General features: G+C 38.8%; 1 protein-coding gene across 2 annotated transcripts in view; it reads left to right on the top strand.

The window, feature by feature from the left end:
* Dsc1 (desmocollin 1) overlaps positions 1–17,586 on the top strand; it is a 29,262-nt gene that overhangs the window by 8,450 nt on the left and 3,226 nt on the right. For both annotated transcript variants that reach the window (XM_008828834.1, XM_008828836.1), the window contains exons 6-12: positions 4,151–4,295; positions 6,461–6,627; positions 8,076–8,210; positions 9,627–9,812; positions 10,933–11,192; positions 11,298–11,440; positions 17,213–17,425. In XM_008828834.1, coding sequence (XP_008827056.1) covers positions 4,151–4,295; positions 6,461–6,627; positions 8,076–8,210; positions 9,627–9,812; positions 10,933–11,192; positions 11,298–11,440; positions 17,213–17,425 — 1,249 coding nt within the window. The remainder of the gene's footprint in view (positions 1–4,150; positions 4,296–6,460; positions 6,628–8,075; positions 8,211–9,626; positions 9,813–10,932; positions 11,193–11,297; positions 11,441–17,212; positions 17,426–17,586) is intronic.

Here is a 17,586-nt window from a genome sequence, read left to right as displayed (position 1 = left end):
GGGAGGGGAGGGGAAAGGGAAAGGAGAAGGAAGGACAGATCCACTATGGCAAACCCAGACTAGGATAGTTGGCCACTTAGATGTGAAATACAAAGGAGGAAGGGTAAAGAGAAGATGGTACTGCTCTTCATGCAGAGGAGACTGGACCTTGTTCTAGGATGTCTGTCACAGAATTTCTGAGGGCAGTGCAAATTTTAAAACAACATTTCTACTTATAACAAAGGCGGGGCTGCAGTGACATTTTCTCTTTCATGTTCCTTCAAAAATCCTCTAGGTCAAGCAATCATGCTTCTGATATTATAAAACTGTTCGTTTGTTATTTGTTTATTTGAGACAAATAACCGTGGTTGTCCTGGAACTCAGTATGTAGACTAGGCTGGCCTGGAATTCACAGAAGTCCTCCTGCCTCTGCCTTTGGAGTACTGGGATTAAAGGTATAAATGAATTTTAGTTTTACTTTTTGAAGTGCTGGGGATGTAATCCAGGGCATTGTGCACAATAGGCAAGTATTCTGCTACTGAGCTGAATCAACAGCCCAACTTGGTTTTTTATTTTCATTTCTGCTTTTTTCGTGTGTGTGTGTGTGTGTTATTGAGCATGGGGGCCTCACATATGCTAAGCATGTGTTCTTCCCCCAACCCCACTGTAACCACTTTATCTTTCTATCCATAAACAGATAGCACCTGCTAGAGAATGTATGAGCCGCTTGCAGCTTTTACAGCTCCTTCACCTGCAGCAGCTGTCACTCCACAAGTCACTCTTGTGGAGAAAGAAAGCCTACGTACTCTGAATGATACAGTATTTAGTTGACTAGTCTGAGATTATCTGACAGGGCTTGTTTTCCAAGCGTCTGCTTTTCTTGGTTCTTACTGTAAACGTTGTGCGAGGGGAGGGGAGACAATCGTTTAAAATTAAAGATAAGCAAAATAAGCTTCTTTGCTACCTTTTAAATTTTTGTTATTGTTTGACAGTTTCATACATTTGCATATTGAATTTTAGTCATTGCCACCCCATTCTCTTTCTTGTCTCCCTCCTTCACTAGAACTGTCTTTTCGACAAACCCACTTTTTTTTCATATCTTCTTTTTGTGTGTGGTCCACTGAGCTTTGTCAGCTTCCTGACAGATCCTTTGCTATTTTTTGCTATTTTTATGGGCGAGATGAATAAACTAAGTTGCAGTCTGTGTTCAAGTTAGGCTTTGGAAACATTTTACCATAAGCACTACCTCTGTTTCTCCAATGTTTAGGTCTGAATTGGCATTAAGAAGCAGCATTTATAAAACTTATTATTATTATTTTTAAGTAGAATTTAAGCAAAGTATCACAATAAGATGTAAACATGATGTCAATCATAAAAATAGTTCAAAGTAAGATGGAATAGAAGATTTCTCTGTCAAAGGAAAAGTTTAAGTTAATATACTTTAAATCTACATATAAATGATTTTTATCAAATAATCAGTTGAAAAAGATATATTATTGGATGATTCCTCTGGTACATTAAGTGCCTGTCAGTATTCCTTGTGGCTTGGAGAACCACAGCCTCCAGGGGTCTGTTTTGTTGGTGTATAGGCTGCTAAGAGCTATCCTACCTACCTGAGAGCTGTTGTGATGGCCAATGGTATAGGACTGGCGATATCATAAGAGGAAAACTCTTTAGAGACATGAATGTGTAGACTCCAGAATTTTTTTCTTGGGATTTTAATGGAATTGCTCAATCCTCTGCTTTTATCTAATTTATATAAATGAGGTTTTGATAATAAATTACCATGTTTAAAATGATTCCATTTAATCAATAACAGAGTGGCAGTCGTGGGGCCAATTCAGTACAGTTCTTACTGCCTTCATGCTCTCTCTTTTGCCCCTTGTTGGGTCATTTCATCTTGCCCTGTGAAGATTTTCTGGGTACTCACTCCATTACTGCAGTTTAGGGAGTATTTTTTAAAAACATCGAATTTACCTAACCTTGCAAGAATTCATGGCAGGCATTTTTGAAAGTTTCCCAAATAAGAAGAGAGCTTTCTTTAACAGTTTTAAACTATTCTACAAAGGAAGGCAGCTGCAAAGACGGTTCCTCTCTGAGTGTTGGGGGAATTCGTATCTTTGGAAAAATCTGTGGAACTCTGTTCCCATCTTCCCTTTCCAGCTAGACACTTACTATTGAGCAATGATGATTTTTTTTTTTCAGATATGCCATACTATGCATTGTCTTTCTGTTCGACCAACTCCCCTTCTGGACCTGCTTGGTCTTGGTACTACCTTCTTCCCTTTCTCTGCTTGGTCAGAACTGGATACTTCTCACTGTGAGGGCAAACTCACATTCCAAATCCTGTTGGAAGTTGTTTGAATTTTCCCAAAGATGACAGACATTTCAACAAAGCAAAATATGGAAGGGATGAATGAGATAGCTTCTCCAGGCTCTAGAAACATCCCTGAGAAAAATAATAGACTCAGCTGGGTATAGTGGCACACCTTTAGTTCCAGCACTCAGGAAGAAGAGGAACATGGATCTCTATGATATTGAGGCCAGCCAGGTTTACATAGTGACTTCCAGGCCAGCTGGGGCTGCAGTGAGACCCTGTCTCAAAACAAAAGCAAAAGACAAAATAAAAAATTACAAAAACAGAGCCATGGCATTGAAGTCACATTCTTAACACAGTCAAAATATGACTATATTATTACTAGTATTATATATAATACCAACATTTCAATTTATTAGTATTGCTTTTAATGTAGAACAATTGGATTCAAACACAAAGCCATTTCTTACGTAGTTCTCAAAGTACTGCTATAAAGATTAAGTAAGAACATTTTATAGTGAGTGGCTCTGTTATGTGAGAGTGAGTGCATTCTCTTCAAGTGTGAGACCAGACTCTAGTGTTTAGCTCCTTTCCAATTTCAATGATCCTCCTTGAAACAATGATTTCAGTTAGGATTTCTTTTGGAGATTCTCGACTCATCACTAGTGAAATATAAAACCAATATAACACTTGAAACAAAACCTGTGTCTAAATCAGTGGATATGAAATCGTGTGTATTTGTAGGCAAATATCAAGAAATATTATTTCAAGTTACACATGCTCACCTGGTGGGAAGCAAAGGCGCTCCATTTCCACTGAGAGAAAACAAGCAAAGATCTCAGTAAACAGAGGCAGAGCGGACACAGGTGAAGCTAAACAAAACCTGTGTCTAAATCAGTGGATATGAAATCGTGTGTATTTGTAGGTGCTCCATTTCCACTGAGAGATCGACTCAATGCCGTTGTGATGAGGTGGGAGAATGCATACAGCAGGCACACTTAAAGGGTAGTTTGTGTTCCTGAAAGGGAAAGGTGGCTGAATTGATTACTAAGGTTGTTTATTAAAAACTTACCCAGTCCAAGGCACTGTGTTACTATGTTAGGTACTCCCGGGAAAAAAAATACCAGTATGTCTTGGAGTTCATGCCTGAGGACAATTGTAATCTAACAACGATATAACACAATTTTATAATTTTCTCTAGTCTCAAATCTCAAAATAATAGCACTTTGAAAAAGAAAACTTCACATAATCTAGGGACAGAAGGGAAGTGTTGGAGGACTGAATAGTGTGGCTGTGCACCAGCTACATAAGGAGAGTGAGCACTGATGGAACTTAAAGGGAAAAGACATTAAATCCTGGTGACTCGGGCCAAGATGGATCATTTTGAGATGGTGTTTAGGATATGCATGCATTTTATTAGCATTAAAAACTGTATGCTTATGAGAGAAAAATTAGAATATACAGGTAGAGACATTACCCATAGGTAATTTATATATACAAATATATACATATATATGTGTGTGTGTTGAATTTACAATCATAAACTTTTGTGATACCTTTTATGAGCATAACTGCGGAAGTCCACCTGTGTTCTTCAAGTAGAACACCATGCAGGTAATTCTGAGAGCCCCTGGGAGCTCGTGGTACTTTGGAGGGAGAATACTGAGGGTAACAGCCCAAGGGGACTGTGGCTACACGGTTCTTGTCCACTGTTCCCGTGAGCTTCCTCCCTGTTGCATCAATCAGGTCACACACACCTGTGGATGGCATTTCAGATGCAACGTTGTGCTCTACTTTTACTATCACTTTTGTGAGTGATTTGTCATTTGGGGACCAGCGCTGCTTTCCTTCCAGGTTTACGGCTATGCGACCACTGCAGATGGCTACGCCCCGGACTACCCGCTCCCCTTGCTGTTCAAAGTCGAAGATGACAATGACAATGCCCCGTATTTTGAAACCAAACTGACAGTTTTTAGTGTGCCTGAGAATTGCCGCTCTGGTAAGCTCACATAAAAAAATTATTTATTATTGAATATTTATTTATTGAATATTTATTTATTTATTTAGGTTTGTGGGTGTGGGTCCATGTGGATCCCAGAGCTTGAAATCAGGTCATCAGGCTCAGTAGCAAGTGCCTTTACTCCCTGAGCCTTCTTCCTGGCTAGATGTTTTACAGTGGTATAATAAAAAGATAATTTAGAACTTAAAAAGTAGTATAATTTAAAATGTTTAATTTTATAATTGCACGTCATGCTTTTTTGGTACTTTTGATTATATACATTTTGTTTCCCTAATAGAAATTGATGTTTTATTCTTTTTATAGCAAGGGTCAAATTGCTCTTAAATTCAAAATGATTCTTAAGGTAAATCCTTTCTATGTTCCCTTTCATATCATGACTTCGCCATCCTGGAAATATTTACTTAACACAGTTCTTTCTAGGTTAGTTGTTGTTGAAGTTCAGATTGCTGGAGTTCTGTAAGAGTTGCTGGGTTTCTGGTTGGAAGAAGTAGGAGGTGTTGTCTAAACAGATGCCCAGCTGGGAACTCATAGAGACCGTGACTGGGAGTCATGAGTGGGTCAGACATACAATGAGAAATGACACCTCAAGAAGGTGAAGTTGCATGGTGCACTTGATCTCTGCCTATGTGCTCTTTCTCCATTGGGTAGGCCCAGTGGGAACTCATAGAGACCGTGACTGGGGGTCATGAATGGGTCAAGCACTGTAGCACCTTCCAATAGAATGAGAAGTTATTTGTTCAATATTATTTTTAATGGTCATTTATCTAAGGGTTTTGAAAGGCTGGATGTGGGACACATTCGACTACCTTCTTATCTGATGAGTGACAAAGGTGGCATGAAGAAGACCCCAGGGAATTCATTCTGTAATGCCGAAGGGCATTTTAACTGATGTTGTACTTCAGAGTTGACTTTTGTAGGCTGTGTTTTTGTTGAAATCTTATAAAATCATTGTTGCTTTTCTGAATTGATTTTTATGAAATGACTTTGGATGTTGGCTTTCATTTTAGCCTTAGTTTGTGATCCATGGCTATGATGTTTACCATGTCACTATGATGAAAGTCTTAGGAAAGCACTACATTTTTGCTTAAGTTGAATTCTTCTTTAATGATTTGAATAACTATGTAAGACATTTAAAAATGATTGAGTCTCAGAAGTATACAATATGTAATCTACTTTTATAAGATCATACACATTGCAAAGGCAACAACATCTTTCTGTTTATATTGCTACTCACATATAAAAGACTTCTAAATAATAGAAAAAAGATTGTAAATAGTTAGATTAACTCATAGTGGACCTGAATATGTGACCAAAAATATGATTTCTCTATTTTTAGTATGTGCCTATATATAACAGATGACTTTACAAAATAGTGTTTAATTGGAATCTTTATGAAGTTTCAATATATTTTCAAGAACCTGGAGACATACTGGGCATGAACATGTTTGCTAAATTTATAACAACATTTACACTGGTTTTCCTGGCATGTCTTCCAAGCAAGTTGAAAGCAAAGTTTTATCTGGTTTGATGTTATGTGAAACCAAGATTGTAACCTAAGCTGATGGAAGAGCATAAAAAAAACTGTCCAGTATATTAAAACTTAGCAAGAAGCGTTGTTGATTATTATGGGATCCTGTGTATTGTTGCTGGCTACATGTGTAAGTGCAATATTGCTCTCTGACAAGCAGTGTGGATTTCTGACGTCATTCCTAATGTTCTCTCATGTCATGTCTGGGCTGTGAATCTTGTCTACATGATACTTAGATGGCGGCATAATATTTAATTCTGCCAATACTAACAGCTGCTTGCATATATTAGTAATTCAGCATGTAACATGTAAAGCATAAATTCTTTGTTATGCAAAGATATGTTGATCTGGGAGAAAGAATTTAAGAACCATTGTTATGGAAGGTGCTGTCATCTGTAAAATACAGATCATGCTTTTCTCAGTAGCCACCTAATTGAAGTTCCATGGAAGAGAGGTATGGAGAAATTTTATAGAAGATTTCTACACTCCTTAGATTATCTGTAAAAAAAAAAAATGTGTGTGTGTGTTTGGAAAATTTACTGCACTAATACCTTTATTTTTGTGTGTGACCGTATCGTGATTTAGATTTTTGCCAATATTGCCTTTACGTAAACAGGAACTTCAGTGGGACAGGTGACTGCCATAGACAACGATGAGCCAGGGACACTACATACCCGCCTGAAATACAAAATCCTGCAGCAAATCCCAGATCACCCCAAGCATTTCTCCATACACCCAGACACAGGCGTCATCACTACCACCACGCCTTTGCTGGATAGAGAGGTAATGGATCAGTGCATTAACTTATCAGCCACTAAGTGTGTTTAAGCTGAGAACTGCTGCCAAGGCAAGTTACAGTGAGGTTGTCCTGGTTACGCCCTAAGCTTCTTTCCCAGGCTGTATTCACAGCTTCTCTGCAGAGATGTTAACACAGTACAAGGTATAACACAGGTCTGACTGGATCTCACCGACCTGATCTGGGGTGCTGATGATGACATTGCTCCAACTTATTTTATTTTTGCTTTTATTTTGATTAAGTAATTTTGAAAATTTAATAAAATATTTTATCAAAGTAGTTTTGGGTCACTGGTACATTGAGCAGGAAGTCGGGAGGATTCCCATTTGCATCCACCTTACACATACAGCCTCCTGTACCACCAACACTGTAGAGCACAGTGGCATTCTCGGGACAGTCAGTGAGCCTGTGCGCACATGCCCTTAGCACCCGCAGTCCATAGTCTGAACTGATCTGTCCTTGATGCTCTTCCATCTAAGGGTTTAGACGAATGTAAAGACAAGTTCATCACTACACCATGCAGAATAGTTTCACTGCTCTAAGAATCTTCCAAGCCCCTCCTGTTCCTTGTTCTTCATCTTCCTGCAAACCACTGTTCTTTGCTTTTCTTTCTTTTCGGCCCTACAGTTCCACTTTTCTCAGAATGTCACATAGTTGGAATCATGCAATATGTGGTCTTTCCAGATTAGCTGCTTTCTCTTGAGCTGCATTTTAATTTCCTCCGTGCCTTTTTATGTCTCCATAGCTCCTTTCTTTCCGGTAGCAGGTAATATTCTGCTGTCTGACTGCACCAGCTTGTTTACCCATATACCGGCTGAAGAACATCTTGGTTTTGCTTCAGTTTTTGCAATTATGAATACATAAGTTTACATTTCAAATTGTTATGTTAGATACACCAACTTCTGCATTAGCTACTTTTCTTGTGACAGAAGGTGTAAGAAAAGCGACTTAGGGAAGGAGGGGTTGACTGTTGCTCTGATTTGAGGGTACAGTCCAACAAGACAGGGTGGTGCTGGTTACACTGCAGTCACAGGAAGCAGAAAAAGATGAGTTCTGGCATTCGGCCGTCTTTCTCCTTCCCTTTTGTTTAGTCTGGGATCCCAGCCAGTGCCTTCCACACTCAGGGCGGATCCCTCTCCGCAGCTGAATCTCTGGAAATCCCTCATACATGGTCAGAGTGCTGTCTCCTCAGTGATTCCAAATCTAGCTAAAGTGACAATTGAAATTAACTGTGCTATTTGGTCAGTTTCTTGTTCCGTATTCACATTTGTGATGTTTTTTATCCAATGGCATTTAGGACCAGACATGTATGTATAACATATATATAATTTTAAAGGATGTTTATACAATAGCCACAGCATAAGGAGTAATTATGACCACTGTAAATTGCAGGAAGTGGCAATGCTTGCCACTACTTCTTTTTCTTCTTTTACAGAAATGTGACACTTACAGGCTAGTCATGGAGGTCCGAGACATGGGAGGCCAGCCCTTTGGTCTATTCACCACAGGAACAATCACTATTTCACTTGAGGATGAAAATGACAACTCGCCATATTTTACCCAAACTTCTGTGAGTAGGTCTCTGGGCTTGGTGAGCTATAGAGCCCTTTACTATTTCAGACACAAATCCAGCACTTGGCAGCACTCGGAGTGCATACATAATCCAGGAGGAAAAAGTACGGTTTTAGAAGTGGAATAACTGAAGTGTCAGTTGTTTCCAGATGTAGGGAAATCGCTATATTCTTGGTCACCAAAGAATTCCTTCATCCCTGGTGCTGTTCATGAGTTTGGTGTTTTCTTGGTTATTAAGCTCCAGTTTCTGATTCCTTGGACTTAAATTCTTTTATAAGGTAAAGAGCAGGCCTGCTCAGTAGTTTCCTTTATATTTCTAGTTCTGAAGCTGAGAATGAGACTGGCTTTATACCTTCTCTTGGGGTCAGAGTACAACCTCAACCCCAACCCTTTCAGCATCCCGTGAACACACTTTGCCTTGGGCAGTAAGTTATGCTAGACACATGTAAGAGATCATCCCCAGGTAGTGGTTGTTTTTCTGACTTTTAATGAGTTATCTTCCACTTTTTTCATGAGCCTACCCTGGGGCACCAGTCAGAGAATGAAGACCCTGTCAACACAGTGAGGGGCACATCTGTGTAATTCTTTACATGGATCTCCAAAATGTATAAGGAAGTAGATTATCCCATGTGTCATAGGAAGAAATGAAGACATGTTAAGGAACTTGTCCAAGATCACACCCATACAGTCCATAAGCTGGGGGAGCAGGATTCAAGTCTAGATCTGATCTCTTTCACCCTCCTATGAATTTATCTCCTATCTCCTGCAGATTCTGATCTGTGCTGGTTTCTAGGTATTTAGTATCTAGGCTTTTGTTATCATTTTTATTTTGGAGGGAGGTATCTATGAGTTAATTCCCCCCACAAAAGGATAATTTTTCTCTTAAAGCTTTTGCTAGTGAACCAAAGTAAATAAAGAAAGATGATTGTGAAAAAGTTAGAGACTTGGCTTGCATTCAGGAGACCCTAGGTCCAAGCCCCAATGTTCTAAAAAAGTAGTGTATGTTTGCATTATCTGTAAGTATTGTGTACTCAATATGTTAACAGAAAATATTTAATTGGTGCTTAGCATGTCTAAAAAGGAGAGACAGACTATAAATATTATAAGGAGAGACGGATTATAAAAATTATTCAGAATCAGAGAAGAGCTGAATCTGAGGGCTAGACTGAGTAGGAACATCTTCTGGAAGTCCAGCAGTTAAGAGATGAGTCATTCATCTTTGGTGAACAGCAAAGATTTGAAAAGAGACTTAAGAAGACAAAGTATACTAGGCATAAATCTTATAAATTCCTTTTCCGACTATGGGCCTCTATTATTTCCAAAACACTTTTCCTCTTACTTAAATATAACTTTTACAGTAGAAACCACATTGTTAAGGCTGTGGATGATAATTAGAAAGGTTTCCTTTTTTCAGTATACTACAGAAGTTGAAGAAAACAGAATCGATGTTGAGATTTTACGAATGAAAGTACAAGACCAAGATTTGCCAAACACTCCTCACTCAAAGGCAGTGTACACAATCTTACAGGGAAATGAAAATGGAAATTTCAAAATCACCACAGATCCAAATACAAATGACGGGGTCTTGTGTGTTGTTAAGGTAAGTAAATAATTATAAAGCTGTTCTTTAAAACATTCAAAATTATGTTTGGGCATTGTATAAAAATGAACACTTCCTAAGAGTCCCTCCCAGAGGAGCTCTTGGCAGCTAAAAATTTTAGGGGAGATGAGTCTTGTTCCTGAGTGGTGTAGTTCATGGCACATTTCCCAGCTCAAGTAAATAATCATGCATCCACACTCACGCAGGAAAGCCAATCAAATGCAATGTGTTGAACACACAGATACAGACATACATGCAGGAAGGGAACTTGGGAAGAAGGGATTTGGTGGGATGTGGAAAGGGTTAAGAGAAGCTATGTGTGTGTGGAGGGAACTTAGATTAAAGAATAGTCTGTATATATTCAAAAGAATAAATAAGTTTAAAAATGAACACTACCTCTGTATATTAGAACATTGCTGTGAGACGCTGAAATGACTTACATTGGATTACAGAAATGTTTTTCTTCATCCTTTTTTTCTTAGAAAGAACTCATGTCAGGCACAAACCTCATTCCTCTAGGTATGAAGATAACTGAGGCAGAGAAAAAAGTTACAGGCAGTTGTGAGCTGCCCAACATGGGTGCTGGGAATTGAACTCAGGTCCTCTGGAAGAGCAGCAAGCACTCTTAACTGCTGAGTCATCTCTCCAGCCCCTTGATAACATTTTAAAACTAAGAATGCAGGGCTGAAGAGATGGTTTCATCAGTTAAGAGTGCTTGCTTCATTTACAGAGGACTTAGTTCAGTTCCCAGCACCCACGTCAGGTGGCTCAAAACCATCTGCAACTCCAGTTCCAGGGGATCCCGCACCTTCTTCTGGCTTCCACAAGCACCAGCAGGAATGTGCACATATATACACACAGACATAGACATACAAAATAAATATATAAAAGATAAATAAGCCAGGCATGGTGGCAGGCCAGCCTGGTCTACATAGTGAGTTCCAGGACAGCTGGGGCTACAGGGAGACCCTGCTTCATAAAGACCAAAAAAAAAAAAAAAAGAAAAAAAAGAAAGATAAATAAATCATTAAAATTAAGAATGACATTTCTATTAAAACTTGGAAATATTGGTTTTCTGTATAAGGGTATTTTGACTAATTAAAGTATAATTTTAAAACAGCCATTAAACTATGAACTCAATCGCCAAATCATCCTACAAATCGGTGTTCTTAATGAAGCCCAGTTCTCCAAAGCAGCTAACTCACAAACTCCTACCATGTGCACTACAACTGTCACTGTGAAAGTTAAAGACAGTGATGAGGGTCCTGAGTGCCAGCCACCAGTCAAAGTTATTCAGAGCAAAGATGGCTTGCCAGCTGGCCAAGACCTCCTGGGTTACAAAGCCATGGACCCAGAAACCAGCAGCAGTGAAGGACTGAGGTAACCACTTTCCTGAAAGCTCCTTCACTTTCATCAGTGCATAAAGGGAAGGTCTATGTGTCTCCCTTTGGTTTGATCATTTTATGTTTGATTTCTAAAAATTAGGTATCAGATGTTAGGAGATCAAGACAACTGGTTTGAAATTAATGAGAACACTGGAGACTTGAAAACTTTAAAAATACTAGACCGAGAATCAAAGTTTGTGAAAAACAACCAGTACAACATTTCAGTGGTGGCGGTGGATACGGGTGAGTGCCGTTTTCTAAAATAAAATGCAAATGCAGGGTATGTTTCTAGGAAAGTCCAGGGTAAGAGCTGGTTGTTTCTAGGTCAAAATTTAATACAGACATTGTTTCCATCAAAGTACTGAAAATGTATAATGCAAAAAAATAATGTATTCAGTGCTGGAGAAATGGTTCTGTGGTTAACAGCACTTGCTCCTCTTGAAGAAGACTGGAGTTTAGTTACAATCACTCACACTGGGCAGCTTATAACTGCCTGTAACTCCAGCTTAGAGAGTTCTGATACCTCTGGCTTCCATGGGCACCTTCACTCACGTGCATAAACACCCACAAAAATATGCACACGGGGCTGGAGAGATGGCTCAGCGGATAAGAGCACTGACTGCTCTTGCAGAGGACCTGGGTTTGATTCCCAGCACGCACATGATGGCTTCAGTTCCTGGGGAATCTATCACCCTCGTCTTACTTCTGAGGCATTGCATGACATGGGTGCACTCACATACATGCCAGCAATATACTCATACACATAAAAGAAAAACAATAAAACATATTTAAAACAAATATGCACACATGTAATTAAAATAATAAAAACAACTCTCCAAAATGTATTTATTATGGTGACTCTATTTATTATGGCAATTTAGGCCCCTGTCCATCAGTGATGCAAAGCTACAAGAGTGATAAATGACCGAAGTCTGAGTTTTGGTGACTGTATTATGTCTGGTGAGGGAACAGGGCATGTTCAAGAATCTCTGTGCTTTTTTAAGGGGTACAGACTTGAATTATTTTATTTGCACATGCTGAAAGGGGTCAACCCACCTGAAACAGTTGGGTTCATGGTAGGTTTATTCTGAGCTTCTCTGAACAAAGAAATAATCCAGTGTTGGCTCACATCTTTGCTGTGGTTCGCAATCTTCAAGATTATTTCTAAAAAGTACTCTGAAAAGCGTATCCATCAGATACTGTACAGCAGTGACCTTGAAACCCTTTAGGAATGAACTCTATAAGAAACATTTTAAATAGTTTAAAATATATATACATATGCTAAAATGTTTGCTATTGTGCTTATAAACATAAACTACTATATAATACACAAAGCAACTATTTAAAAGTGATGAAAACAGCCTGGTGTCGTGGCACATGCCTTTAATCCCAGTACTCAGGAGGCAGAGGCAGACAGATCTCTGTGAGTTCAAGGCCAGTCTGGTCTACATAGTGAGTTCCAGGCCAGCTGGGTCTACAGGGAGACCCTGTCTCAAAAAGACCAAAAAAAAAAAAAGTGATGAAAATATAAATTGAAGCACTATTGCTTAATTTCATAACTTTGATTACATTTGAGACAAATTATCATAAGTAGTAAAGGAAAATAATCTTGAGCTTTTTAGAGAGACCAATTCTTTCAACTACCTGATTAATCCAAAAAGGTCTCCACTGTTTTTATCTACACAAGTTGAGCATACTGCCCAACACAGCAATATTGTAAACTATTTCGACACATTTATTGAATTTCTTCAGTTAATTACATACATTGCTTTCTCTGGTATTAAACCTCAACTTTTCTATAGTCTTGAAGTTGCATCTGTTGAAAGACAAAGGATTAAACCGATAGAGACTCCAGCTGCTTCCTACGTCAATGGAAAGGGTAGCCCAATTCACACACAATCTGCCCCATTCAAGTCTTTTCTTCTCACCTGTTCCCCTTGAGATGGAAATACCACATTGCACACCCTTCTGCATTTAAAACATTTGGGATTCAAATATCTGAACTGCCTCTGAAAGGAAACCTGGTTGTGACTATCATTGTTTAGTCACCTTCATGTCATGTTTCCTCACACATGAATTCTTTTCTTGTAGTTATTTTAACATAAGTAGAAAAACCATAAAAAATAGTGGAGAAAGTACCAGCTGAGAAATATAGTTAACTTGCTCTTACTTTACAATTCTGAGTGATTTGCTCAAATAAAAATGAAATCTAACTTGCTTAAAAATGTAATTATGATGGGACACAAGATTTTTATTTACTCATTTATTTTTAGATATTGATTGCATATTAAAGTCCAAGTACTAGGTTGTAGAAACTTCAAATCACAAGATGAGGGTTTGATCTTCTTAATGAAAGGCCGACAGCTTCGTATTCTTGTAAGAGGTTCTATGGTATGAACATTTCACTGATAAAGAGTGTTCAGATCTCTTCACAAGTAGAGGGAGTTAAGAGCTTTTAGAGTTAAACACAAAGGGGAGGGTTTACAGAAATGCAGACACTGGATGGCAGGAAGACAAAATACTGTTTGTAGAGTAAGAAGTTTTAGAGATCAACATATAAGAAATTTGTTGTTTAGTGCTGAAAGATACTGTTTATAAGCATGGCGAGTGCAGTATAAGAAAAAAGAGCAAAACTTATCCAAAAGTGACCCAGGGAATTAGGAAATTTAGAAATGCTCTACAAAAGATGACAATGCTACAAGTTTTAATGGAAAAAATCATAGACAACGTGAAGAATTTTATTTCATTGAATTTTAGTCTATGCTCATGTATGTATGTGTGTAAACTATGGACATTTTGTTTTGATACTCCAAAATATTTCTAGATAATGACTTAGGAAATTAATTCCACAGTCTCTCAGAATCCAGCTCACACTCTTGTATTTGTTGTGGGCATCCTCTTTGCCTTCAGGCTGGCTTCCCTGTGAGCAGTGTAGAAGGCACGTGCTATGCACCTTGTTCCTAGAGCATCTCTGTCCCTCCTGTTTCAAATGCAGGCCCCTACAGGTCTTCAAATGAGCAGCACCGGCTACTTCTGTGATCATCTCACTAGTCTTTGCTCATCTCCCACAGCCCTTTAAATATTCCTGCATTGGGAATAATGTGGTGATTATCACACATGATGCATCATGGATAATCTTTCCCTCTAGGCTGGTGATAAACTCCATTCATTTTTCTTTGATAAACCATCCCTTTACCAAGCATCTAGCTGAAATTTGGTGCATGTTTGTTTAATACAGATATAGAAAATTTGTGTGTGTGTGTGTGTGTGTGTGTGTGTGTGTGTTTGTGAGTCATCTGATGTAGGTGTTGGGAACTGAACTGGGGTCCTCTGTAAAAGCAACAGTCTTTACCACTGAGCCATCTCTCCAGCACCAACAAATGCAGATGTTTTTAAACTGGTCATTTCTTTATTGTTTGAGAAGTACGTCCACATCTGGTCCAGGTTGTGATGTTCACAATCAACTTTACAACTTTGTGGGTATAATTATCACTTGAACACTTGTGTTTAATGTAGAAAATTGAGTTCAAATTTCACAAAATACCTTCTTATTTTAGCTTCTGCCAAAAAGAAAATCTAAAGTATTGTGTGAGTGCCATGTAGAAAGTGGTAAGCATTTTGTTTATTGACTCCAGAATGACAATGTTGGAGATTCACAGGGGCATATCACGGTTTAAGAAGAAAGAATGTGAAATCTTTCTAGCAATAAAGAACTCCATTCAGGGACTTAAAATGCCGTGAGTTTCCAGCTTCAGAAAACATACAGTAATGTAGAACTACTGATTTTTTCAGAGACTCTTTATGAACTTAGACTTTAATTGGCACACATGCGCTCAACTGGCTCTGTGACTGTGCCAGGCTACACTCACTGATACCAGTCATTTGTCTAAGTGAATAGTCTAAAGTAAGTTTTGAACTCACCTGAATGTGTCGAGCTGCCTTTCTGTGCTCCCCAACCATTTCTAGCAACTGCTTCTTCTTGACTCCGTTTCCCAGATAGGACATGAAAAGTTGCTGTTGGCCTTCTGTGGCTTGGCAGATCTTCTAAGACTTTGATTTTAGCTCCTGCTTTGACTAATGAATCTAAATATATCAAGCATCTCTTACTGTTTCTATCGGTATGCTTAAAATTGAAGATGTGATGGAAAGAATGTTAGATGATAACTGTTGGTTGACTTAAGTGAATTCTATTGTTTCCTATTAGTGCTACAGTTTATCAGATTTCTACTGTGATTTTCTTCATCTTTTCATTAAAAGGCAGCCTGCTTAAATTTGATTGGGGAAAAAGTTACTGTCAACCTTTTGTAGCTTTGTAAATCTACTTATTTTTGGATCTACTTCCAAAATTATAAGCAGTAATTTAATTAAAAATATTTATTGAGGGGCTGGAGAGATGGCTCAGCAGTTAAGAGCACTGACTGTTCTTGCAGAGGACCCGGGTTTGATTCCCAGCACCCATATGGCAGCAATGAACTTTCCTTAACTCCAGTTCCAGGGGACTCTGAAGCCCTCTTCTGACCTCCGCGGCATTGCATGACACGGGTGCACTCACATTCATTCAGGCAATACACTCATACACATAAAAACAAAAAATATATATTTATTGAGATTCATGTGTGAAATATTGAGAAGAGTATTAACAGATGAGCATAGTTACTGTTAACAAGACTATATCATTTAAATTAGGGTGGGATACAAGCATTTTCTTGGCTTACTCATTAACATTAAATTTTTTTTAATTTATTATTTTTATTTTATGTGTACGAGTGTATTGCCTTCGTGTACATGAGTGCACCCATGTTGTGCAATGCCGCGGAGGTCAGAAGAGGGTGTCAGAGTCCCCTGGAACTGGAGTTAAGGACAGTTTGTAGCCACCATGTGGATGCTGGGAATCAAACCCAGGTCCCCTGCCTCATTAACATTTTTTCAAAACGAAATAACAGCTATATTATGTGTTTCCCTGTAGTCTCATTAAGTCATAGTTAGCAAAGAAATCCTGAGCAGATGACGAGGCTCTCAGGATGAACAAGACTTTCTGTGCTGTATGTTCAGCATTCAGTGTGTCAGCTGTGGTAAAAGACAAACAGTTCTTTCTCATGTTTAATGAGAAAGCAATACTTGAGAAACTTAAGTACATTCTCCCTCCTCCTCCTCCTCCTCCTCCTCCTTCTTTGACGGGATCTCCCTGTAACCCCAGCTGGCTTGGAGCTCCCTGTGTAGACCAGGCTGACCTCCATCCCACAGAGATCAGAGATCCATCTGCCTCTGCCTCCTGAGTATTGGGATTAAAGGTGTGTACCACCACACCCAGCTGAGTACATTCTTAAAGTTAGTAAATTTGGACTGGTGATAGAACTCAGTTGTAGAGAACATGCTTAGCATACATGAGAACTTGGCTTCCAACCTAAGCACCCCCCAGAATAAAAATGGTTACCAAAGAATACAAGAATTGAAATAAGTCTAAGGAGGGTTTGATGAGAAATTTTACATAGAATATATGAGATGTGGCTGGAGAGATGGCTCAGTGGTTACAATGCTTGCTACTCTTGCAGAAGATCCAAGTTTGGTTCTCAGCATAGTGGCCTATAACTCTAGATTCAGGGGATCCCATAGCTTCTTCTGATCTCCACGGTCACCCTCATAAATATATTCATACACATAGACAGATGAAAACCATATTTGGAATATGTGAGGGAAGAAAAAGAAGCTGAGAAGATGTGACCAAATATAAAGTATTTGAATCATAAAGATGAGCATCCAGTCTCTATAAAGAAAGCTGTGTGGGGTCTGTCACACTCAGCAGGTTTGTCTTTATAATATGCTTCTTAGTTTTAAAAAGTGCCTCCATGGACTCTTTGATCAGCTATCAGCCTTTCGGAAAGAGAGACATGCACTGCTCTGTGCCAAGGATGTGTGAGGTTTGGGAAGCTCATCGAAAGCAGATGTTGACTGTGTGTTCTACAAGTTGTTGAAGGCACATATCAAACAGAAGTAACCATCTTTGATTTATCCTAGTTGGCCGGTCTTGTACGGGAACATTGGTAGTTCTTCTGGAAGATTCTAATGACCACCCACCACAGATTGACAGAGAACTAACCATCTGTCAGCAGGAAAAGGATTATGCTGTTTTGGAACCTGTAGATCTAGATGGGCCTGATAATGGTCCACCGTTTCAGTTCCTTCTGGATAATTCTGCCAACAAACTTTGGACTCTAGAGCCACATGATGGTAAGTGCTTAAGCTAAATTTGTAAGCAATTCTGGTTCAGGATTGCTGACGGCCTCATACATAACCTTGGTTAGTCATAATAAACACATATTCACTGAAGGAAGTTATTATTAATCATAGAATAAACAATAATGCTTTGGTTTAATATCTATCTGCTTACC

The sequence above is a fragment of the Nannospalax galili genome, unplaced genomic scaffold (genome assembly GCF_000622305.1).
Source record: "Nannospalax galili isolate Female #2095 unplaced genomic scaffold, S.galili_v1.0 scaffold252, whole genome shotgun sequence".
In the NCBI taxonomy this organism is placed as follows: domain Eukaryota; kingdom Metazoa; phylum Chordata; class Mammalia; order Rodentia; family Spalacidae; genus Nannospalax; species Nannospalax galili.
This window is presented reverse-complemented; position numbering and strand designations above follow the sequence as displayed.